The 24,904-nt window shown below is 35.3% G+C and overlaps 1 protein-coding gene across 1 annotated transcript in view; it reads left to right on the top strand.

The window, feature by feature from the left end:
- TMPRSS15 (transmembrane serine protease 15) overlaps nt 1-24,904 on the top strand; it is a 53,561-nt gene that overhangs the window by 16,223 nt on the left and 12,434 nt on the right. Inside the window, exons 11-22 of the mRNA XM_027681485.1 lie at nt 3,385-3,493; nt 6,018-6,127; nt 6,980-7,117; nt 8,190-8,339; nt 10,584-10,686; nt 11,162-11,312; nt 12,412-12,553; nt 16,395-16,484; nt 17,744-17,869; nt 18,345-18,476; nt 20,841-20,951; nt 23,847-23,979. Of these exons, the coding sequence (XP_027537286.1) occupies nt 3,385-3,493; nt 6,018-6,127; nt 6,980-7,117; nt 8,190-8,339; nt 10,584-10,686; nt 11,162-11,312; nt 12,412-12,553; nt 16,395-16,484; nt 17,744-17,869; nt 18,345-18,476; nt 20,841-20,951; nt 23,847-23,979 (1,495 nt within the window). The remainder of the gene's footprint in view (nt 1-3,384; nt 3,494-6,017; nt 6,128-6,979; nt 7,118-8,189; nt 8,340-10,583; nt 10,687-11,161; nt 11,313-12,411; nt 12,554-16,394; nt 16,485-17,743; nt 17,870-18,344; nt 18,477-20,840; nt 20,952-23,846; nt 23,980-24,904) is intronic.

The following is a 24,904-nucleotide window of genomic DNA, read 5'->3' as shown; positions in this document are numbered from 1 at the left end:
TTTCTAAATTTGTATACTTAGGTTTCTTAGCAGACTTTGCAAAAACAGTGGAATGAGTGTCGAGAAGCTGGATGCACATTTGATGTAATCGCCTCTTTGATTTTTTATTTTCCCACCACCTCTAGAGAAACTTAATATGGTCATATAAAAGCTAAAATTGTCTAGATTTTCAGAAGTGCCTCTGAGTTTCACAATGAGATTTACAGCCAATTCATAATTCGTGTTACAAGTGCTCTTGCACACAGAAGAGCTGCTGTCCTTTAAATAACTTGTTTTTTTCATCTTGATTGCTATTCCCCATAGTATTTCAGATTTTAGAACACATTAATAGTTTAAAAATATAGGATAAAAAGTGAATTTTAGTAGTCTCTTCCTGCATTAGACAGAATTCAGTAAAATCTCAGCAGAGATTCAGGCAACTGAACAACTTTTTCTTGTTTGTTTTATTGATTAAAATTATCTTGAAAGGTTTCTTTCTGGCTCTGCAATGCAGTGCAGTAACAAAAGGCATCATGAAAGTGCAGCTAGCAATTTCAGTGAAAGGGTCTCGAGGGAAATGTGAAGTCTGAACAGCATCTACTAATAATGACTGGCACTGCTGTAAAGCAGCTGTGGAGAATGTAGGTGTAAGGAAAGGGAGACTGGAAGCTCATCCCAGGAGGTGTTTCTGCGGCCTCTCTTTGCAGTTGTTACATGTCTGGGCTAACATTTTGTGATTACGCACCTCAGAGCATCACTACAGGGCTGAGAGAGATCAATCATATGTAAGACAGAAAGTAATGAACTGCCCTTGGCAGAGAAAGGTCCTGTCAAAGTGAAATATGTGAGCTTGATCTGACCAGTTTGGGGAGCTTCTCCCTGAAGTTCTAGGGTAACAGGACTAAGCCCTCTTAATGTGCCCTGTACATTCAGTGCTCTAAGTAAATAGAAATGGACAGCAAGATGCATTTGGGTAAGTAATGGAAGTGATTCCTACAAAAGATGACTCCTGTCTCACGGGGGGAACAAATGAGGCTTTTCTGAGGGCTCCAGGAGGAGGCAGAAATGTAATGACTCCTGCGTCCCTGCCCACCTTTGACCACAGCTGCCTCCTCCCTGTAAGGAGGAAGCACTGGGAGGTTTTTCAGGGAGACAGGACTAGTCCCTGTTCTCTTCCTGCTCATTCCTGAGACACTAAGCACTTTTGCTGGGCTGTGGATATGCAGCCTAAGGACCTTTTCCTGAATTGTTCTGTCTTATTTCAATTTTCTCACTGTCTCCTAAAATGTAAGAAGAAACAAATAAAAGCAAACAATATGAAAAAATAAGATGATAAGAATAATAGGGGACTGGGTCATCTCTCCTATGAGGAAAGGATGAGGGAGCTGGGCCTGTTCAGCCTCAAGAAGAGACAACTGAAAGGGGACCTCAGCAATGTCTGTCAGTGTCTGCAGGGAGGTGTCAGGGCATGGACCAGGCTCTGCTCGGTGGTGCTGAGCAATGGGACAAGAGGCAGAAACTGATGCCCAGGAAGTTCCACCTGGATATGAGGAAGAACTTCTTCCCTGTGCAGTGACCACACACTGGAACAGATCACCCAGAGAGAGTGTGGAGTGTCCCCTCTCTCACTGGAGATATTCCAGAACCATCTGTAAATAATCCTGTGTCATGTGCTCTGGGATGACCCTACTGGAGCAGGGAGGTTGGACCAGATGACCCACTGTGGTCCCTTTCAACCTGACCCATTCTGTGATTCTAACAGAAATTAATGACCAAATATTTGTCATTGATTTTATTAGAACAGTGTCTATATCTCTTTTTATTACTGCCAGTGGTATGAACTTCTTTTTAGATCAGAATATTTCTTGCTTGTTAACAGTACCTTTTTTTTTTCCTCTTCATTAATAACTAGCTGGCCACTTTCCTTCTTCTTACACTGATTTTATTCTTTGCCTTGGGAAGGACAGGAAACACATGTATTAAAGTGAACAGAAAAAGTATTTGCATACCAATTCCCAACTCTAATGCTGTAGCCTATTATGATAAAAAGGTTATACAGCAACCCTCAATCATGAACCTTTTCTGTCTATGTATTTAAAATCTTCTGTGTTCTGTTTTCCTCTCAAAGATTGCAAAAGATTCCAGCTTATGCATTAGATTTGTTGGCAAAGTTCATTCTGCACAGTCTTTATTAACAAGTGTATGCCTGAGCCTGACTGAAACAAAGCTTAATTTTCATGTTGTGTTTGCTACAGTGGTAGTCAGAAATAATTTTACATTTATAAAATGAACAGACTAGGAGCCTGGATTTATCATTTTATATATCATTTCCTAGAGGAAGAATATGCTCAATAAAATTTCAATATGATTGATAATTCATAATTTGGGCAGTGGTTATAGGTATGATTTCATTTCTGATGTTAATGAAAAGCTCTATCAAATTTCTGATCATCTGCCTTGAATTGGTGAACTTGTCCTTACTTATTGAGATAATCATGTGTGGTGCTGATTTTATCCTTATTTAAAAACTCTATGATGCTTTCTGAACAACTGAAAAAAAAACATCATTAGGCAGGTTCCTAGGATAATTAATGTTCAAGAGATACAGCCAAAGCTTCAACAGTACTTCAGTGTCTGCTGAAATAAAATAACTCTACATGAATTACCATTTCTAATCTTGCTGAGGCTTAAAAAGACATTTATTTCTTTTTAGTATCTGTTTTCTTAAACTCAAGAACTTTCATAGAATGGAATAGCAGCACTGAGGGAACCAAACTAATAAAAGATTTTTGAAAAAATAGATGATGATGGATGACATTTACCTCAGATGAATGAACTCGATAGCTGACAGGAAACTTGGGAGATCCACTTATCTCTTGGAGTACTCAGTAATACATGTGGCAAGGAACCAGGAAGCTCATAAAAGTAGAGATAACAACAGTCAACCATATCCATTCTTGCATTTATTCGCATGACATTGAATCATTTCTGGTAGTGCAAACACAGTTTTTTCATTTAAAGTAGCTGTAGATAAGAACTGTTAAGGGAAGATCCTGTTTCTTTACAAATAAAATGAAAGGAAGAATTGGATTAGTTAAATCCATGTGTTCGATTTTAATTATTCGGATTGGTTTAGACTAGTTTGGATTAGTTGGGTTATCTCTAATTTAAAAATAAATCTTCTGTACTGCTTTTCTGCTTATACAGCACTTTGAGATCAAAAAGCCATAGGAATTAGAAATAGGAATAAGTTAATAGTGTGTTTTACTTCGTCTTCCCATTGTTGTTTACAAAGCATTTCCAAGGTAATCCATGTAAACCAATATCCAAGGTCGTCCTCATTTTGGCTCCAATTCTGTTTTTCAAGTGGCATTTTGACAAATGATCTTCATTATGTCTTTACAGCTGCAGTTTGTGATGGAAAATTCATGTTGACTGATTCCTCTGGGTTTTTTCACTCTATGAATTACCCAAAGCCATATAATGCAAACATTATTTGCCAATGGATAATACTGTAAGTCATTTTCCAATAATTTTGTACCTAACATTTTTTTGATTATGAGGTGATACTGTTTCCTGCACAACAGCCTTATGCCATTTGTTTGGATTATAGTCCAAATACTCTAGTATGGAAAATATGTAATATTACTTTTTTCCTTCATATTTATGTAACTTTTCTTTTAAAACTTGCATGCCTAAATCCTATAACTATATCAATAATTTTCCCACTTACAAAAATTCTCAGGTATGACTTTGAGAAATTTTGTGGGTTATATGCATACACAGTAACATAAGTGTAAGCTCAAAATAAATCACATAACTTAAAATAATTGCGAGGGGTTTTTTTTTTTTCAAAGTATTGCATTAAATACTAGTCTTCAGGTAATGGTTTTATGTGATATAACTGTTACTAACAGATGGAATTTTCAAGAATTCCCTTGTCATTTAGGGGTACAGATTTCTTCTGGGAGTTGAGAGTACCCGTGCTCCTAAGTAATTGAGTAATGTTTTGAAATTGCATGATATAATAGCACCAAATGCCTTTTCATCCCTAGGCACAAGAAGTGAATTTTTTAATCAAGGATATGTACCCACAGTTTGGAGAGATCTATTTGACTTTGACTCTCTAGATCCACTTCACAGGCCAGGGAGAAAAAAATTGAAAGGCAGTAATTCTTATTATGGCTTTGTAATAATGGCTGTTCTTTGATTCTGAGAAATATTAATATGGTAGAAGAGTTTCAAAGGAGATTAAGGAATTGCCTTTAAAATTGGAAAAGTTTTGGTCTTCACATTGCAAAGGCTCCTTTGAAAGTCCTAGACTTTGATTTCGTTAAGGACATTCGTTCCTTCTCATCTTCAGCAGTACCATTCATCAATAACTACTGGCTACACAGGAGTTCAGGATCTAGATGTGTCCCAGGAAAAGCTTAAGATTTTGTCCTTCCAAATATAAGTCTGACTTGTTACTCATTTCGTGCTGTTGCAGAATTTGAGCACAGTAAATAAATGTGACTCAAGCGCACAATTTCCTTCTAAGCTGGTAATTTTGCTTCAAGTGCTGCTATAGCTGCAAGAAGCATTGTATTAGGTAGATGTCTATACCAGGTATGAGGTTAATAAAAGCTTTGTTTTGGAAAGAAGCATTAGTAATTGCAAATAATATAGTAGAGGTTCTGCAGATCTGTGTAATTACAGATTGATCAATGGTAAAACAACCATCTGGATTTATCTTCCACTTACCTGCTTTAAAAAAATCTGGCAACACTGACAGTAAAGGCCTGGGAAATTCAATGTGGCACTCAAATTTTGTCTTCCTTTAGAACAGAATTGTTTCTATGAGGGAACCTTTTGGGTTTTTCAGTAAACAATGAGAGACATTTCTCTATTGTTTTTATTATCCCTATAAAAATGTGTTAAAAGTCACCCTCTAATACATCCGAGATTGGATTTCTCTTCTGCCTGCCTTTGTTTAGAAAGATTTCCCCATTACCTTTAGGAAAAGCTTTTACGTTTTCACCCCATTTAACTCCAAATGAAGATGCAATTTCCTCTCCTTTTAAAAGAGCAGTATGCTCAACATATCCCTGAAACTTTAGTTTCCTGAAAGACTACCTTTCAACTATATCTTTTATTCTTTTCAGACCAAGGATATTTTTTCCCTCTGGAGAAATATACAACAATATTTTTTTTAAAAAAAGGCAAAGATTTAAATGTGTACTTCACACTTCTCTACCCATCATTACTGATAAACACCAGCAGATTGCTGTTGAAAAGCTGTTTTCACTGGGTCTTTCAATTCTAGAAAACAACAAATAGTGGTAAAGGAAGCTAAGCTGATCTTGATAGTGGTGTTTTAGAATTTGTACTACCACATATGTTTTGCAGAAAGGAAGTGAGAGAGTTAAATATAGATTACTGAGAGAACATAACTGCAGCAAAATAAAGCATTTTTTACACTTTATTTTACGTGACTTTTGTTATTAAACTTACTGCGTGGTGGTTAGAGTGTATAACAAGTTCCCAAACAGTGGGTTTGAGATCATCAAATCTTCATGAAAATCCTATTTTGGTCATAAGAAACATTGTTTTGGACTTTCAGGAGAGAGATTTTGATATTTTGCTATTCATATGGATACCACAATACTATTCTTCTGGCCTTTGGAAGTCTTCCTGAGCAGTGAGGTGATATCTAATAGCAACATGTACGAAGAGGTAATTGTAATTCAGTGAGATGCAGAGGACAACCAGAAACAACCAAAAACCCTATAGAACTGAATATCACATCCTAGAGTTCAGAATATTCAGTTTCTAGAATATACTTCACTCCAGCAAGTAAAGGAGAATTTCTACTGTTACAAAAGGTTTATGGCCTATTCTTTTGGTAATATTACAAGGTAGAAGTTAGGCAAATAGGTCATCAATTAATATAATTTCATGTTGCTTCTGAACTTAAAATCATTCAAGCACTCAATGAATATACGACAGTCAAAAAGAGATTTTCGGTTTTGAGGTTTATTTTTCTCTTGCTACTTTAGAGTTCCTCAAGGATTGTCCATTAAACTGAACTTCACTTCCTTCGAAACACAACAATATGCAGACACATTGAGTATTTTTGAAGGTATAGGACAAAACAAGATTTTAAAAGGTGGGTTTATTTTTCAGGTAATATTACTTTTCGATTAATAAAATCTAAGTGGTAAATTATATATTTTGAGGTGAAAAGAGTTGCATGCATATTTTTGAGAGGAAGACTGGCATTGTGTAAAATTACCCTGTTAGACAATTATCTCAATGTACGTATCTGCTCTTAAAAGTTGCTTCCCTTATATACTAAGAAATATCTACCTGTTTTTTAAGCTCTTATTTAAACAATCTTGATAACTTGACCAGAGTCATGGTTTTGTGGGGTCCATGTTTCATTGGAAATATGTTGTCAGAAGATCCTGTAACATCACACACAATAACATAAAATAAAAGTATCTAAACTGGACTGTTGGGAGAAGTACTATGATACTCCCTGAAAATCATTATAAGCACGGCATTGGTTTCCTCAGACCTTGAAATACTGATGATACCTTTTCTCTGTCTCTATACTCTACTCTGGAAAACTGGGATTTTGACCATTTTTCACAAGACTCAGTCTATATAGCTGAATTCCATCAGAGGTGGAAAACATATATAAATATATAAAGAAAGTATTATTGTTTATCCTTATTTTTGGAAGCAAGTAAAGTATGGGAATGTGAAATAGTAAAATACTAGCTGATATCCATATTGGTGAATATGAGAGATGGGTTATGCAGAATATTCATATGGCAGCCAAACAGCTAAATGCACCAGGGGTTTGAAGCTATTGCAGCAGGATCACAGTACAAGAGGGAAAGCATTCCTTAAGACTCAATAAACTAATCCACTCCATTTTTGTGACAGCACTGGAGATTTTAATGTGCATGGGATTATTTTCTCTCTGACTATATTATTCTTTATTTGTTTTCAGCTTCTCTGTCAGGGACAAATACTGAAACAATTTACATTTTTTCTCATGAGGCTACAGCACAGTTCACAACTGATTATGCTGAAAATTACAGTGGCTTTAATGCAACATACACTACATTTAATGCAAGTGAACTAAACAGTAAGTGTTCTGTGTGTGTGTGTGTGTGTGTGTGTTTGTTGCCCCAGAAGTTTGGTGTATCCATATTTTCAATCTGACAATATGTAAAAGGGAAGCACTATTTTCTTGCCTCAGTCCACTAACTAGACCTTGTTTGGAAAATTTCATACTGCTTTAAAGATCAAATGATTGATTTCAATGAGACCATCCTGTTTGCTTGTGTCTAGCAGTGGGGTGATGTCTTACAAAGCTCATCTGTTTAAGTAAAACTGTGCCCATACCTTCATCAGAGTCCTCTCAACCAGTTTGTTCACTAATGAACACTGTGGAATCACTGACAACAATCATGCAAATAGGCACTGGGGAAAGTCCAGAGTGCAGTAAATCTACAGTGACAACAAAATGCAGCAATATGACTCACGCTTTGGGATTCCTCAGTAATTGGAAAAATGGTGGCTTTTTCAGCTGCTAAATTTTGAACAGGATGTGAATAGGGGATGTGACAGGGAAGGAATATACTGCAGGAAGCATCCAGAGTACCAGCAAGCTCCTGTCATGTGGAAGCCCTTGCTGACCTGCACTTAAAGGGAAAGACATGGAAATATCATGGGAAGAAAAGTGATGAGGATGCTGCAGCAAATGCATGTGAGCAAAGAAGAAAATGAGGAGAAGGAGCATCCTAGGTGCATGGAGCACAGCATTCAGCTCTGATGGTGAACCCTTTCAGCTGGAGCAATCCAGGACTTGGCAAAGAAAAGAGAAGAAGAGCAGGGTTGGCCTTTAGAGTTACCTTTGCAAGGGGCTCTCTCTTATTCCCCTACCATGTTACTGGTGAAGGATCAGAAATGAAGATTGGTGAGTGCAAGAGTATTTAGGGCCACCCTTAAGTGATAATGTCTTGTTAACAAGTACAAATGACACATTTATTTGAGTAATTATGTTGCATTGCAGAGAGGAGGAAATTGAGTTGCTATGGGCTCCAGTTTACAATCATAACTAAAAGTTTATATTTTTCGTCTCTCTTTCTTACATAATTCTGAGAAAATACTCAACACCTCTGTCATTTTTATTTACTAGAGGTTCTTATTCACAGATTATGAGAAAATCAATTGCACTTTTGAAGATGGCTTTTGTTACTGGATACAAGATTTAGATGATGGTTCAGTCTGGGAAAGACTTCAGGGTCCTACCTTTCCCTTGATGAGTGGTCCTGAGTTTGATCATACATTTGGCAACATCTCAGGTAAGATCAAAAAAAATTTTGCTCGCAGATTAAAGGAAAAGCTTGATTTAGCTTATGTTATCACTGTACAATGGGTTCTTCATAGTGGTGTTACTAGGATGTCATTTTATTATGCCATAAAAATAAGTCAGGGCTATCAGGCAAAACACTTTATGTTACTGATTGGATCTTATGGAAATAGAGCAAAACTGGAGGAAAAAATAAAGGAATATGTAAAGTGAATAAAGTGTGAGGTACTGAAAAGTTTCAACACTATTATTATGCAAAGAACCTTATCTGAGAAAGAAATTTCTATTATGCAACAGTGTTATAGGTCAAAAATCCTCATGTTTACCTTAGCAGAAAAAAAACATAATTACATTTTAGGGAAATCACTTCTATTTCATTTGTATCTACTGCTGATATCCTCATGGTTGTCACAGAATAATTTTGATTTCACATAAAGTTAGCCTGCAATGTACAAGGGGCATCTGTATCCCGAGTTACCTCACACCAATCACAATAATTGCCAGAACTTGTGCCAAACACACAAACACTCCAGGAACTGTTACAGTTAAATAACTTAATTGAAAGAGTGATCATATCAAAAGTGGAGTTTAATTAAAGAGACAATACTGATAGAAATCAGATTTTGAATGTCTATCATGGATGCTTATCCTAGAATTAGACTCCAAAAGTGGTTTTTTTCTACTTCAACAGTAAAACCAACCCTTTCCTCTGTTGATTTGTTACTCCAGCTAAAGCTAACAGACTTTTGATTTTGCAATGGTTATATATATTCTATGTGAGACTTATATAAAACTCATTCATTGACAAATGACTGGGAAAATAGCAAATTATTCTGGAAGTTACTCCTGGGAAAAGAAAAATAGTATTCTCCATTTTATTGGATAGAAATTATTCACCTCTCTCTGAGTAAATGCACATTTTCTAAACAATCTTCAGAACACTGTTTTATCTTCCCACTTGACTCCTAGAATACAAATCAGATGAAAGAATGTAAAGTTTGTTTAATAAAACCCTTGACAATGATTTCTAACTCTCTTGAAAATTATAATTTCTTTTAGGTGCTCTCTGTTTCTCTGTGCTAAATCTAAGCTGACACATGTAATGTTCCCATATGTAATGCTGCTATTATATTACATATTTAAATTTCTATGACCTGTATTTGGAGGAAAAATGTGAGTTTCATCATTAATATCTAGCTATTCCATACACTGAGAGAAACTCTATTTTTGGGTCTCTGCTTTTGAAAAGTAAAGAACTTAACACTCAACAATTGATTGTGAATGTTAAGAGAATTGATGAAACAAAGACAGAGGACTATCGCTTTGACTATATGAAGACCTTTTTCTTAAAGCTAGACACCATATATATTGTAATGCGTGCTTTCTAAGTCAACACAGGAAATGAAAGGTCTGGTTCAGATTTCAGCTTCATTTTCAGGCATTTTAACCTCCCACATGAAAAAAACCTAGGTAATCTAGAATTATAAATAACAGAATAGTGTATAATTTAAATTATATAATTGTAATTATATTTATTTGTAGATTCTTTGAACATAATATTTGCATGTATGTGTGTTAGATAGACAAATAGACAGATTTTAAAAACTTAAGCAAGAATTTTATTTTAGAACTGCCAAGGTTTGCTTTTCTCATGACAAATCACACTGTTTATATGGACTGGCCTCATATGGCAAAAAGAGGTCCAAATTTCCAGCTACATCGAATTAACTCAGACGAAGCTACAAACTCAATTCCACAAATAACTTTTGCTTGTTTTTTTTTTTTATAATGCTTCACCTTGCTATAAAATATTCACATAGTCATTCTCTCACCCTCTCAAAATACAATCCATGTTTCTCATTGTTATGTGGATAAAATTTGAGAAAATGTTAGGAAATTCTCCTGCAAAATCACAAGCAATATCAAACAGGAAGACATTTTATAAGTCAAGTAGAATTGCTGCCTTCACTAAATATAAGGCAGAGTTCCCACTGACTTGAAAAGGACTAGTTTCCCATTTCTTATCTGGTTCTGGGGAACATCCAACAAGCTTAAAATCCCACTTTAATATGTCATTGACTGATGAATGACTTGGGAGAATCATTCACATTTACTGTGTCAGGAATCTTCCAAATCATGCAACACTATCTGTGCCTGATATTATTTTAAATTTAAAAACTCTAGTAGCTAAAAAAGAAAATTCTGTACTGGCTAAAATGTGCTCATTGCTTTACAGGATTTTATATTTCAACACCCGTCGGAATGGGATTCTTTGAAGACCAAGTCCGGATTCTGAGTTTGCCTTTGGTCTCTTCAGATACATATTGCCTAAGCTTTTGGTACTGTTATGTAGTTCCTAAACCTATACTTTGTTTAAGAATATAACTAAGGAGTTTTTGTTCAGATAAAATATTAATCCAAGTTGGTGTGCCAGCAATACAAACCTGCTTCTGCTTGATTTTCCACAATCAGCCTCAACTCTAGGCCTGAAACTTTAACTCTTTTGTAACTCTGATTCTTGCAGTCAGCTTTAATGTATTTTCTTTTTCACCCTGTATCCAATATTTATTTCTATACAAAAGTGACCCTAAGAATCCCTGAAACATTTTTTTTGTCATGAAGCTTAACGAGTCTTCTGCAGAAAATATAACAAAGCACCAAGTAAATTCCTAGTGCAATTTAAATATATAATTTATTTTCACGCTAGCTGTAAATGACTCCTAATTCCATAAAACTGGCTATAAAATAAAAAGACTGACATTTTTTCAATTTCACTTTTTTATGATAATAACAAAATTGCTTTTCCCTCTCCAGGTATTTCATGTACAGTCCTAATGTCTACCGTTTGAGAGTCAGCATAAGTAATGAGCATGGTTTGGAAAAGGTCATTTTCGAGAAAGAAGGAAACTATGGAAACAAATGGAATTATGGACAAGTAACTTTAAATGAAACATCCGATTTTAAGGTTTGTTACACTGCCAGTTCTTTTAAAAATTTGTTTTAGCTAAACTGACATTGGAGGTTCCTGTGAAATAAACCCAATGATCCACAGCTGCAAAGATATTATCTAGCATTATTTACTAATGCATGTCATCAAATAGATGTTTAGCATGTGGAATCATAGAAATACAGAATGTTTTGGGTTGGAAGGGACCTTAAAGATCATCTACTTCCAACCTCCCTGTTTGGGCAGGGACATCTTCCACTGGACCAGTCTGTTTAGAGCCCCTTAGCCATGAGGAGATGTGAATTAAATAACTTCAGATTCCAAATCAGTATTTTCACTAATTACTTACAGAGTAATATACTGAAAGTGTGTTGCAAATGAAAGTGTTTTTTGGCACCACATGGTTAACCTATCTTATCTGTAAACACAAAGAGGAGATTTATTCTAGACAATTCCTTCAGCACCTCTCTTTTGAAAACAGTTCCTTTTTTTACATATTTGGAATAGTTTGGCATGCTATAGCAGTTTTGATTGATGCACAAACACTGCCAGAAAGATGCATTTACCATCTGAGGAAGTAAATGCATTTGTGACCTGGCTGCATCAGATTTCCAGCAAACGTGTGATTTATGAATTCAGGAAGATTGCTATACCTAACTGTATTTCACCAGCACTAATTCCTTGGTTGCAGGATTACTTTAAATATGTGGATATTAAAGGAAATTAATGAGTAAATTAGATGAATTTCAGTTTTTCATGCAGGTATGCCATTAGCTCAGAAGAAGTTTTGGCCTGATGAGCGATGCAGAATTTGTTTTGAATATTGCATGGATTTATATATAAAAAGCAAAGGCACTGAATATTTTTAAATCATGTTCATCATTTGTATGGAGAAATTGCTGCATTCCTTAGAATGATCCCCTCGGTTTGCAGAGTGTTATTTTGTTTTGCCAGGAATTCTGTCTCATCCCTGATATCCTCAATGGAGTGCAGCGCCAGCGTAGATTACAGTGGAAATAAGAGCATTCAAGAAGGCAGAAAAATTCAGCACGTGAAGTTGAAAAAATGGTTCATTAAATTTTGAAATCCCATTTTTTTTCGCCCTCCTGAACTTCAGGTTATTTTTGATGGCTTTAAAAAGCGTAGCCCCAGTGACATTGCCGTGGATGACATTGGCCTGACAAAGGGAAAGTGCAATGAGAGCGATTACGTAGAGCCAACTGCGATGCCGACTGCTACTACTACCCCTTCAGTTCCTAGTAAGTAAACACTAAATTGCAGTTGATTTCCTGTTACTCTATTTGTGTATGAGTGATTCAGAATTTTCACCCTTCAGTTTTATAAAAATCTCTCTTCAGCACCATAAAATTACCTCCAGGATAACACACTATGGATCAAGTTCCCTGCCCGTGACTCCACGGGCAGCAACACGTAGAATCACATCTTAAGCTATCACTACAGTATCTTCCAAAACTTGAAGAGTGGAGGATAATTAAAAAATTTAGAATTTGTCTCAAAAAGCTTTAATTAGTAAAGCTTCCAGCACACCACTGAAGGGGAAAGAAGAAGAGAAGGAAGATTACCTCTATATTTGAAATTATAGGCGATGTAGCAGGGGAATAAGGGAATGAGCAAAGTCATGTAATAGTATCACTAGAGGTCTCAATATGAAAAGTCTGAGAGCACATGCACACTGAAAACTCCCATATTTAAGTAAATGAATTTATAATAGTGCCAGAATGGTTTAAGAGTGGAGCTCAAACCGTGTGAGTGTCTGATACCCAAAATGGAGGTATTATCCAAAACAAGGCTCATAATTAAATAGTTCTTTCCAATATGCATTTAGTTGTATTGTTAGTACTACTATATATGATTACATTAAAAAGGGAAAAGGCAACATTTGCTTTGAAAAAATAAAAATAAATGGAAAATGTATATAAAACAATGAAGAAAGATTGCGTATGATGTTAACCAAGTCCAAGCACGTTCAAAGCGAAAACTAATACAATTATAAACAGAGTTTGTGGAAAAAAATCATTAAAATATCTGATAGGGCTTTATAATTTATTATGAAAGGAGTGGAAAATTTGTAAAAAAAACCCAAAAAAGATATTTCTACAAAAGACCTATTCACAGATGGCTGCAAATCATTCAAACAAACAGTGAGAATGTTCCAGGACTGCCTCTTATTAGATCAACTGTCACTTGCAAAGCACAACTAGTTGTTCTCTTGTCAAGATACAGTACATGAAAAGGGTCTAAAGCTAAAATAATAGAAAAAGACTGCATTGTATTCATGTTGAAACACTGTGTACTAATATCGTCATTATATCAAGTCTGTCACCTTAAAATCTACTGCATCAGGACAGGTAAGAAAACAAAATCTTCTCAATATAAGAGCAAAATGCAGTTTTGGAGCTCCATCATAAGACAGAGGGAGGTAAAGCTCAACAAGATGTCTCTGTCAGCAAAATTAAATTTTAATAGCAGTAGTAATTTCAGTCGTAATTTACTCAAATGAGTTTTGGAATTTTAATTGCGGTTTTTATTAAAGTAATTCTGTGGAGAGATGCTGATGTCTGTCACCTCCAGCCATCTTTCAGGCAAACACACCTCACAAGTTAGCATCAATCTAACGATTAGTGGTAGAACAACTCTGTGGTAAATAGGAGCTGAGTGCTGCTGTCAAAACACTAAACAAATGTTGTTCAACCTATAGATCTCTCCCCAAAATATGGTAATAAAATTTTAATATTCAAAAAAAAGGATGTCATTACATGGCACATACCTCCTTAGGAAAGAGATTAGAGAGGATCCACACTGTCCTTCAATATGATACAACAGCTGTTGCTGGGAAAAAACTATCTTGTTCTCATAACTTTGTTGAGACATGCTATGTACATGCTATCTCTAATCTGATGAAAAAAATTAATGTTATCAATCATCTTCAAAGAATTATGAAATTCCTTTGATGGGTGTGGTGCAAGTTTCCTAACACTAATGGTTTCACTACAAATGTCATGTCTGTAAACAAGAGATAAAAGAATTTGCGCTGAGTCAATTACTTTTACTAGAAGTAGAGCTTCAACAAGAGTCACTGGCTTCACTGAAAGTGCCAAAAAAGCTCATTGAAACATGAAAAAATATTTTTGGTGGTGGAATAGGGAAGCTGGATTTGCTTTTGTCTTTTGCACAAGACTGTCAGCTTACACTTTCATCTAAAACAAAGATTGCTTTCATCTGCATGTTCATTTATGACCTGTCTTTTAACACCAACAACAGTGTGGAAATTACAGTGTAGATTCCACACTTAAGATGTGTGTGTCAGTATAAATTGAATTTTTGGCCAAAGCACAGAGGAATTTATGAATAGGTCATATATAATTTTCTAAGGTTTTGAGAAAATTGTCTGTTACGCTCAATGAAAGGACCAAGATTGTTGGTACTGATTACTATTTGGTTCCCTAATGAGTAACAGCTGTATGAATAACTCCATATGAATTTCTATTTAAAGATCACTGGAAATTTTAAAAATATTTTTCCAGACATCAGTAAATTCAATTACTTCTTTCATTTTTCTGTGCAAAGAAAGAAGATCATTACTAACGTGCCTTACATGTAGTCAACACCAGATCAGATTGCATCATAAATTGCCCCGTTCTGGTTTAAAAAAGTTATTTTTGCTCTGCTCAAATTATCATATGATACTGGCTAAGAATCATATATTCTTCAAGCAGCTTTACAAGGTGTGTCTGTTTGCACATGCAGTAATGTCCCATAAAGAAGCCAATGTAATCTGTATCTGTTGTTCAAGCTATTTATAGAAAATAATCCTCATTGTGAGCCATAAGGCTGAAACATCATATACTTTTTAGTTGGCATGTGGTTGTTAAGGGTTCCTTTGCCTTTCACAGAATTTGGCTCTTCTTTCTAGGAGTGTTTTAGTGAAATAGAAAGTCCTATAAGGCGTCTGTGAGGAAGCTCAAAGCTTTCTGGTATTTAGTAGAGGCTTCTCCCAGTGGGATTCAGTGGTCAGACTTAGTAGGACTTGTAGATTATGCAGTCCCCAAACAAGTGAGTCAGAGTATGATACACACTGACAGACATCAAGAAATACAAAGTTTGAGCCATAAGGGGTAGGGAGGAGAGAGTTAGTTTAGCCAAAATCTGAAAGTTAAAAAAAGTCAGCATTAATTCAAAGAATAAAACAACGGCAAAACAAAATAAAAAAGGTAGGGCTGTTCTACCTTAACTATGATTTTCTGAAGCAAGTGCAGGAGCACTGTCCATTTTTTAATAAATTAATTGCAAACAACACAAGTGGGAAGACACTAAAGTTCATTCTAATGGTTCATTCAGCCATTCTGATGGCTAAAATAAAAATAAATAGTATTTCTGAGAATAAAAAAATTTTGGAACATGAAGCTGACTTTTTGGATATAAACCACCATTTAAACTATATATTTAAATAGAATATTGAGTATACAAAGTGCAGTTAGCTATGTCCATGTGTGTGTGCATGTATGTGTGTATATAAACATATCTACAATATTTGCTTTTAAACAAATTTTATTAATTTTTACATATAAGTGCATATACATGCATATAATAAAGACCTTCCATATTAGAACAGTTGTTTCAAGGAAAAAGCAAATGGCTGTTTTTATCACGCACAAGGTCTACCTGTAAAAGTTTTTAGGGTCTTGATGAAAGCAAAATAACACCATAAGGATTTTTTAGGTTTGGTTTGTTTTTGCTATAAGTTTACTGGCTAGATGACAAAATGAGCTTTATACTTGAACATTTCTGCTAATGCTGTAAGAACAATTTCTTCGCTGAAAGGGTGGTCAGTCATTGTAACAGGGAATTCCTTACACACCTTGTTTCTTCAATGTTCAATGTGTCCTTACCAGGGTGTTGGCTTCTCACAAGCCATTGTTCAAGCTTTATACCAATGGCACCATAACTTAACCCTTACAGCAATGAAGTTAGCTTGAATATCCTCTGCATAAAATTACTTTTAAAAATGATTGTTGTTACAGCAGGTTGAAAAAGTAACACAATAAGCTAACTATGTTTTTGAAATGTTTTGTTTTTCAGCTGACTGTGGAGGGCCAGTTGAACTCTGGGAGCCAAACAGTACATTCAGCTCTGAAAACTTCCCAAACAATTACCCTAATCGAGCTACTTGTAAGTCATTCTTTTCCAAATCTTCAGGAGAAGTTTAACCATATGAAAAAAGAGATACAAAATCTGCTTTTCCAAGTCAGATGCTGTCAAACAAACAAAGATATGAGCTGCATACAGTGGGATCTTTTAACTAAATTCTACGTGGCACTTAGCAGAAGCTAAGGAAACATGTGCCAGTTTATTAAAAAGTGATGAAGATGGGCATAACCTCATGGAAGGGATTCAGACAGGCCAATCCCGTCATGCCTATTATGTCAAATGCATTTCTGTCAATGTAACAACACAATAGGTGCAGAAAGACCCCATTTTACACCTCCCTGTATTTGCCAGGTTAATATCAGTTCTTCTGTTAAATAGCTAAAGTCTTTTAGAGGCAAAGAATGTATGCATGCATTTTGCAAGGAATCCTCTCTTTATTGATTGTTTCTTAACATACTAGTGATAAGACATTGTTGTCCTACTGATGTTACTTGGTTTAGATTAATCTACAGCTGGCAGAAGTGAAAGCTTCAAGGTGGTCCCCTATGTGCTGTTGATGGATAAAGCAAGGAAGAGAATTCTGTCATTGCTTCTTAATGAAATTTTAATTATTTATTACTTCACCTTTAACTGGGGAATTGTGTTGGGATGGTAATCATAAGAGTTGTCATTTTGTGTTTCTGTTTGCTAAGAAATGGCTTGCATTTCCAGCATTCATTTCACAAGTTCCCAAATGAGATTACTACCAGTGAGAAAATACTTTTCATTCTATGAAAATGTTTTAAAATGGTTGCTTTTTTTCTTCCTACTTTCTTTTCAAGATTTTCATAGTATTCACACTTAGATTAAATATGCTAAACACAAGCAAAAAGCTATCTAACTTGAAAGACAGGCTTCTGTGACTGATTATAAAAATTATCTTACTATCAAATAAGACTAAAGTGACAAAACTAATTGTCACATTGTCACAGTCAGAAAAGAGTGAGTTTTACAACTTTAGGGAAACTCACAGTTGACATGAATGATTAAAAATACATGTGTGTATGTCACAGAAACCTAAAATTAGTTTACAAAAGTGTTTTAAAAATGAGAGTCTATTGAATTTTAGATCTTGACAATGTTAAGTTACTTTTAAAAATAAGATTTAGACTTGTAAGTCTCAGGTGATTCTTAATAGTTTAGCAGAAAATTCTTTTCCCCAAAGCCCTTCAACATGAAAATGACACTGTAAAGGTAACTACTGAAAAGGTGATTTGTGTCTTTGCATTACTATTTTCTAGGTGTGTGGTACTTAAATGCCGAAAGTGGGAAAAACATTCAACTTCACTTTCAAGTTTTTGATCTGGACAGTGTTGATGATGTGGTTGAAATAAGAGATGGCAGAGGACCAGATTCCTTACTTTTGGGTAAGTAGCAGTACTGGGTACAAAAATGAATTTAATCAGACAGCTGGAGCAAATATATGATGGATATAAGTATAAAGGAAATTAAAGCTCTCTCGTTTCATTCTACATTTATTTCCATATTTTGTGTCTCGGAAATTAGGAGGAAAATTTGAGAAAGCATACTCTATGGGACATCACATTTCCAAAATGTTTGCACACACTCAGCTTTCCCGCAATCTGTATGAAATTAACTTCTCAATAAATCAAACTGTTTATATGTGGACAAGCAAAAGTATAATCTCTTAGTTGAACCTTATTTTTCTATTCTGATAAGTTAGAAATGGGGTTGGGTTTTGAATGCTGGAGTCTGATAGCGCTTAGGTTTGGGGGACTAGCTGTATTAATGGGGTGGCAGTGTTTGCTTTCAAACCCAAAATATTCTGAAATACACGTGAACAAAACAGCTGAAACGTGTCCATGTTCTCCTGGTGAACAGCTGTCTACACAGAACGAGGCCCGTTGCCAGATGTGTTCTCCACAAGAAACCAGATGACAGTGATCCTCCGCACGGACAAGTCTGGAGCAAGCAAAGGATTTCTTGCAAACTTTACTACTGGCTACAACCTAAGTAAGCAGCTGAACCTTTGTATTTAAGAGGTTATACCACCGGTCAAATATCTTTGAAAAAAGTGGAGAGTGGAAGGTGACTGTCAACCCCTGCTCAATAGAAATATGCAAAAGTTAAAGAAAGAAAGCCTAGTGGGTGCTCATCTGGACTTTATATTTTCTAGCATGAAAAGTGGCAGGTTTGTTTCTTTAGTGTAATTGTCTGTATCACCTGCAACTCACTGAGCTAGGGTTTTGACTAAAATCTATTCAAGTGTAAAGGGCAAATACTAACTATTCCCTATACAAGCCCCAGAAAAGAGTATCACTTTGTGACTCATTTGAGGGTGTCATTAATATGTGTTTAAATGCATTTGTAAAATGTTTATTATTGATCATATCCACTAGAAGAGAAAATTTTATATGGTAACTCTGATCAATATTTGTAATATGGTCCTCCATGTGTCTTTAAAAAAAATTGTCTCTAGCATGTGAATATTCTGGGAAGAGCTGGTTTATTAAATATTTGGACAGCAGCATTTCTGGTTCCATCCAGTCCCCTTCTGAAAGACCCTTGATTTTGTTGGGGACTGAAATTAGATTTGTCACTCATAATTCAGCAATCAACTCTCCAAAATCATGCAAAATGAGCCAAATGCAAATTATATGGAACAGCAATATGCTTACCAGGAAAAATAATTACCCTAACTCTAGGCCAAATCTTGACAGAATTAATTAGAGGCTTTGTATTACTTTTGTGGAAGTCTGACAGCAGAAAAACAGAGAAATAAAAAGCAGTAGGTATTGAGGGATGTGTGAAGTACCGTTCATTTACATGGACAGAAAGTCAACAACAATCTACATTCTTTTTCTTGCTTTAAATATCAGAAAAGGTAAATGTGTCCCGGCATGTTTAGATAGCTGCAGATCTTTTACAGATTGAGTAATAATAATTCTATAATTTTCTTAATATTTAAAAGTCTTCACTATTGATTTACTTTTGGAAAAGTAATTCAGTTTCATCCCACTGTGCAAGACTGAGAGGTTGGTTTATATGTACTTAGGACCATTTTGCTGCTTCTTATTCTGCCTTCCCTATCGCATTTGTTCAGTCCAACAACACTTTTTTTTAGCTGGTTCAGCACCTTTGCTGAGCCAGCTTTGTCCACGTTTTTTTGTAAAATAAAAATTAAGCTTAGCAAGGCAGAGTTCTCTGAATGGCTATTGCCAGTTCTTGTTAAATATATTAAAAAAGTTCCATTTGGAAAAGAATTATGCTTATTCATGATCTTCACAGCCAAAGGATGGAGAGTAATATCATTAGCATGGAGACCTAAGGATAAAAGGATAGTCAGCAAATAAATTAACTCTAGAAGAAAATAGATTTTTCTTTGTATTTTATTTTTCCATGAAATATTGGGGATTTGAAAAGGAAGCATAATTTGAACAGAATGTTTTTCACAGTATGCAATATAATAAAAAAATCTGTATAAGTGAGAACTAAGTTCTAAGCAATATCTATCATTAGTTATGGACATTGAATGTGTGAAAATCTGACTTAAGCTTTTTATGAAACATATTCTTTTGCTTCCATTTGGTAGAGGCCGTGCTGATTGATGAATGAATCTTTTTATAAAAATATTAAAAAATTCAGAAACAAAGCAATTATCTTGCCTTAAATATGGCTTCTAAATAATTAAATATTCCAGTCATTAGGACCAAGAAGGTAAAATAAAGAAAATAAACAATTTTTCAATAGAATTTGACTGCATATTTCCTATAAGTATTTTGAATGGAACCCTTAAAAGTACACTTTGGCTGTAGAAAGGATTATAACTTTACATTTCCTCTCTGTCTCATCTGCTTTTATTGTATATCTGATACTGAAGTAGCTTAACGTTACTTTTGTGCATGCTTTCCTCATTCATTTCTGTTACTTTTGTCCCTTCCATTTCCTCACAAACAGGTTTCAGAAGGAGTCTCTTGGTTGTCAGTGCCTCTTTGCTTGTATGATTGCCTTGACATACTTTAAGACCTCTAAACTTTTGTAAAAGTGCTGAACATTTGAAACTTAAATTCATTAGTTACTTTTGACAGGATTTGACTTTTCACTCCAAGGATTATTCCAGGTAATAGAATATTAATAACTGAGCAATGCTAACTATAGCAGAAACTACAAGGTATGATACCATAGATTTTATTCTTAATTAGCATCTATGTATCTAAAAATTATCTTTATTTTGAAAGAGAGGCAGATGGAAAGAAAAGGAAATCAAAGGTTCTACATGCTATGCCCTCAATTTTTCTTTCAGGTGAACCATTAATATCTCCAGTGAACATCAACCTTCCTCATAACTAAGGATTAATTTTCCTCTCTTTCCTTTAGGAGCTTGCACAGTTGATGAGCATCAGTGTGGTAATGGGAAATGTATATCACTGAGTAACCTTTGTGACAACGTACCTGATTGTGAAGATGGCTCAGACGAAGAAAAGTGCAGTAAGGTTTCCTTCATACAAAGAATCATAGAATTGTTTAGATTGGAAAATACCCTTGAGATCATCGAGTCCAATCATTAACCCAGCACTGCCAAGGCCACCACTAAACCACATCCTTAAGTGCCACATCTACATGTCCTTTAAATACCTCCAGGGATGACGACTCCACCACTTCCCTGGGCAGCCTGCTCCAGTGCTTGACAACCCTTTTGGTGAAGAAATTTTTCCTAGTATCCAATATAAGCCATGCATATTCGGAAGGAATTGCCTAGGAAAACAGATACCAAACCTCAGCAAATGTAAAATACTGCAGACGCATGCGGGCCATGCCAGTTTACACAGCAGTGTCTCATTCAGTTTGTCAGGGCAAGAAAATCAAAGTCACTTTTCTGAGATAATATATCTAATATGGTGAAGATCTCTGGAAAAGGTAGGAAGTTGCTCTGTGATGAAAATTATAGTTGCTTATAATGTTCTCAAAATTAGATGAAAACTCAACATATCTGTTTCTTCTGTACCCATTTTGTATTCCCAAATTCCACCAGGTTTTGCTGTAATTAATTTGAGTTTCACAGCAGTATAAATCCTGTAGTGCAGGGTAGAGAATAAGAGTCTTCTTGATGGAAATTCCCAAATAGTTTTGTGGCTGTGAAGCCAAATCACAACACATGGCACCCTCCAGCCCACCTGGACTCTGCTTTGTGGATGCATTGCTGCAGGGTGAAGGGATGGCACAGCTTCAGCATCCATGGTTTACAATGAATGTGCTTTTTCCTACAAAAAGGAGACCGGCAGCTGCTATTCCTTAGTCCTCTGGTAAAGTGGCTCTTTCCAAAATGTAGGTGTACAGTATACTCATTCATTTCACAAAATATGGAAACAGCATTCTCTAAACAATAACTCAATTGTAAAATTAACATTAAAATCATGTTGGGCCTAGCACAGAAGTCAAACTGCTGTTTCTGATGAAGTGCTATTCTGACAATCTACTATGGAGCACTAATGGAAGTATTAAAAGTGATCTTTAAACTTAGGACAACATCATCTTCCTTTGTTTTAAAGATCAGATACATCCTAGGATGTGTGCTGACAGTCTTCATTAATTTCAACATCTTTTACATGTGTGTATATATATATATATACACATATATATTTTTGTATATATGGCATATATAAATATGTATGAATATATATATAGATGTCTGAAGACACAGATTCCCTCTTTGCATTGGTGCAATTAGCTATTTCATTGCAAATATATTTTTCTTTTAAAATGTATGGAATAAAATTCACTTCAGTTTCTTCTTAAACAAAGAGTACTTGACTGGGTTTTTCCAGTCACTGCTAAAATAGATCTGAACAAGGCAACTATCATCTACAGTAACATGATGTACGTTTTCCAAAAGATTTATTTTGCCACCAATTGTCTATTACTTCGTAACAAATTGGCTCACATGAAAAGACTGGGAGAATTGTTTCCAAAAATCCATTTAATTCAAACTTTGGCTGAATCAATCTACATCTTAAAACAAAATGAAAATTCAATTAGAAATCCTCATATTGAGCCTTTTCGGTGTCTAAAAGCCTTGGTCATTTTTCTGAAACCAATTTCAATTTATTATCAGAAGTGGCAATTTGAACTAGACAAACTGTCTTTTCAAATACCACAACTTTTGAAACTTCCCAGGGATTGCAAAGAAGAGGTAGAATTGTAAAATATATGATATTTGAGTTAATCAGTTGTTGAATGCTCAATGACTGTCTTATCCCTTACCAGCAATTTGAAGAAGAACATGGGTCAGATGAGGAGGGAGGAAAAGGAATTATAGTTCAAGTAGAAGAGAAGTGTCAGAAGTAAACTGGAGAAATCTTGCAGTATGTGCAATTATGAAATTTTTCAAGGCTGTTCGGAAATTTCTCATCACTAAGATTTACCATTAATTAATAATTGTATATCGCTTCTTTCATTCTGGGTGTCAAAGAGACATTCCTAAATATCTAATTTTTTTATTTACTAGAGTGGGTACTCTTTGAGAAATTATTTTGGTGGAAAAAGGTTTTCTGCACAATTAAGATTTAAAAAAAAATTTTGGTAACCAGTAAATTTCAATACATTGCATGTTTTTCCCTACTTCGTGATGGTAATAACTACCATCTGCCTGAAATGCAGCTGTAGCTCCTAAGACATATATGTGATTCTGTTAACCTCCTTATAATATATATATTTTTTTAATGTTATATATTAAAATTCTTATTTTATACATATGTATACATATATGAGATTCCCTTGTGGCCTTATTGTCCAACTGCCTTGGCACTGTGCCCATAGTGTGAGATTTTTCACCACAAACTTTTGTTCCGAATATCTTGTTTTGGGAAAAGTTTTGACAGAAAGACTGGCTTTTGGTGAGCTTTTATTATTTGTGTGAGTGTTTTAACTAAAACTGCAATGGAAACAGTGAAAACTCATAGCAATTGGAACTGGAAAGTTCATTTTTTTCTGTCAACTCTCATTTTAAACTTATTTCCAACCAGTGTTACTGAGCATCATGTATTCACACACTATTTGGAAATTATATAATGCTGCTTAAGGAAAAAAACTGGTTAAAGTTGATGGAAAATGTACTGTTTATTGTCTATTTCTGAGACATTTGCACAATACTGAGGATTCTTCTGTGGCAGAAATATAAAAGGAGATAACAATAACATTTCCTTCCTGTGGGAACACAACATCGTGGAGATACTGGGTTTATTACCTCAGTAATGCATTTTAACTTTTGTTGTGTTCTTTGTTGGCGGTAATAAATCTGTTTATATTATACTTCTGTCTGCTTGGAGGGGGGAGGAACATGGTTTACCACCTATCTAACATGCTTCTGTCCATGTTTTTCTACAGTGAGATTACTTAATGGTTCCCTAATCACCGAAGGACTGGTACAGGCCAGGATTGGGAAGACGTGGCACCTGGCATGTGCAGATGATTGGAATGAAGAGATTTCAGACAGCGTTTGCCAGCTGTTGGGGTTCGGGTGAGTGAGAAATATTCATTGTCACTTGTTTGCGGATTTGTTGAGTGCATATTGGCGTCTTCCCCCTCATTTTACTGTGTCTTTACTACCCAAAAAAATGGCACTTCTGTCAAGTGAAGGGGCTTGGTGCGCCAATGTATTTGTAAGTGGGGTAAACTCTGTTTTGATGGCATTCCCCACAGGATTGGTGACTGAATATGGTAGATTGGGCATGAGGACACATGTTGGAGAACATTAGGAGAATGATGTGGAAGTATTAGTCTTTTATCACTTTATGTTATCATTTGTGTCTTCACTTTTATAAGGATGACTGAAGAGTAAAGATGGAGCAAACAGCAGCCTTGGTTTTATCCTGCTGCTGTTCATTTGGATAATCCCTTGGATATTCTGCTACTGGGTTCCCAACACATTTCATACCTATCATTAGATCTGAGCTGTTGGGAGTGTAAACTGCATTTCTCTTGAGGTGTATTTAGAGCAGGGAGGGAGGAGGGAAGTATATGACTGAAAAATAGATTTGACTTCAGCCACTCTTCAGAAGAATTTTTGGGGAAAAGGCGGGGAGGGTTGAGCACAGGGGTGTTGCATTTTTGAATCTATGGTAAAATTCATGGCCTAAACTCTGGCTCTACTTACATTGCAAGAAACTTCACTGCCATCCACTGAATAATAACTAGCTTTCGTGCAGTGCTGAAGTTTTTAGGGAATGTCACTCATCCCAGTAATAACTAAATTAAATTCTAAGCTTACAATTCATTATTTTAGTCTCTGACCACAAAAAGATGCCTCCAAATGCCCTTCTGATAAATTAATTTTAGAAATCACAGAGTTAGAAGGACTTAGAAAAATATCCAAGTGTTATCTCAAAAATACTTTTAATCACTGGATGAATGTTTGTTGGATTCTTTACTTTTTTCCCTTTGAG

Source organism: Neopelma chrysocephalum, unplaced genomic scaffold (genome assembly GCF_003984885.1).
Source record: "Neopelma chrysocephalum unplaced genomic scaffold, ASM398488v2 Primary Assembly neopelma1_60, whole genome shotgun sequence".
Taxonomy (NCBI): Eukaryota; Metazoa; Chordata; class Aves; order Passeriformes; family Pipridae; genus Neopelma; species Neopelma chrysocephalum.
The sequence above is the reverse complement of the archived record's forward strand: the minus strand, read 5'-3'. Positions and strand labels throughout refer to the sequence as shown.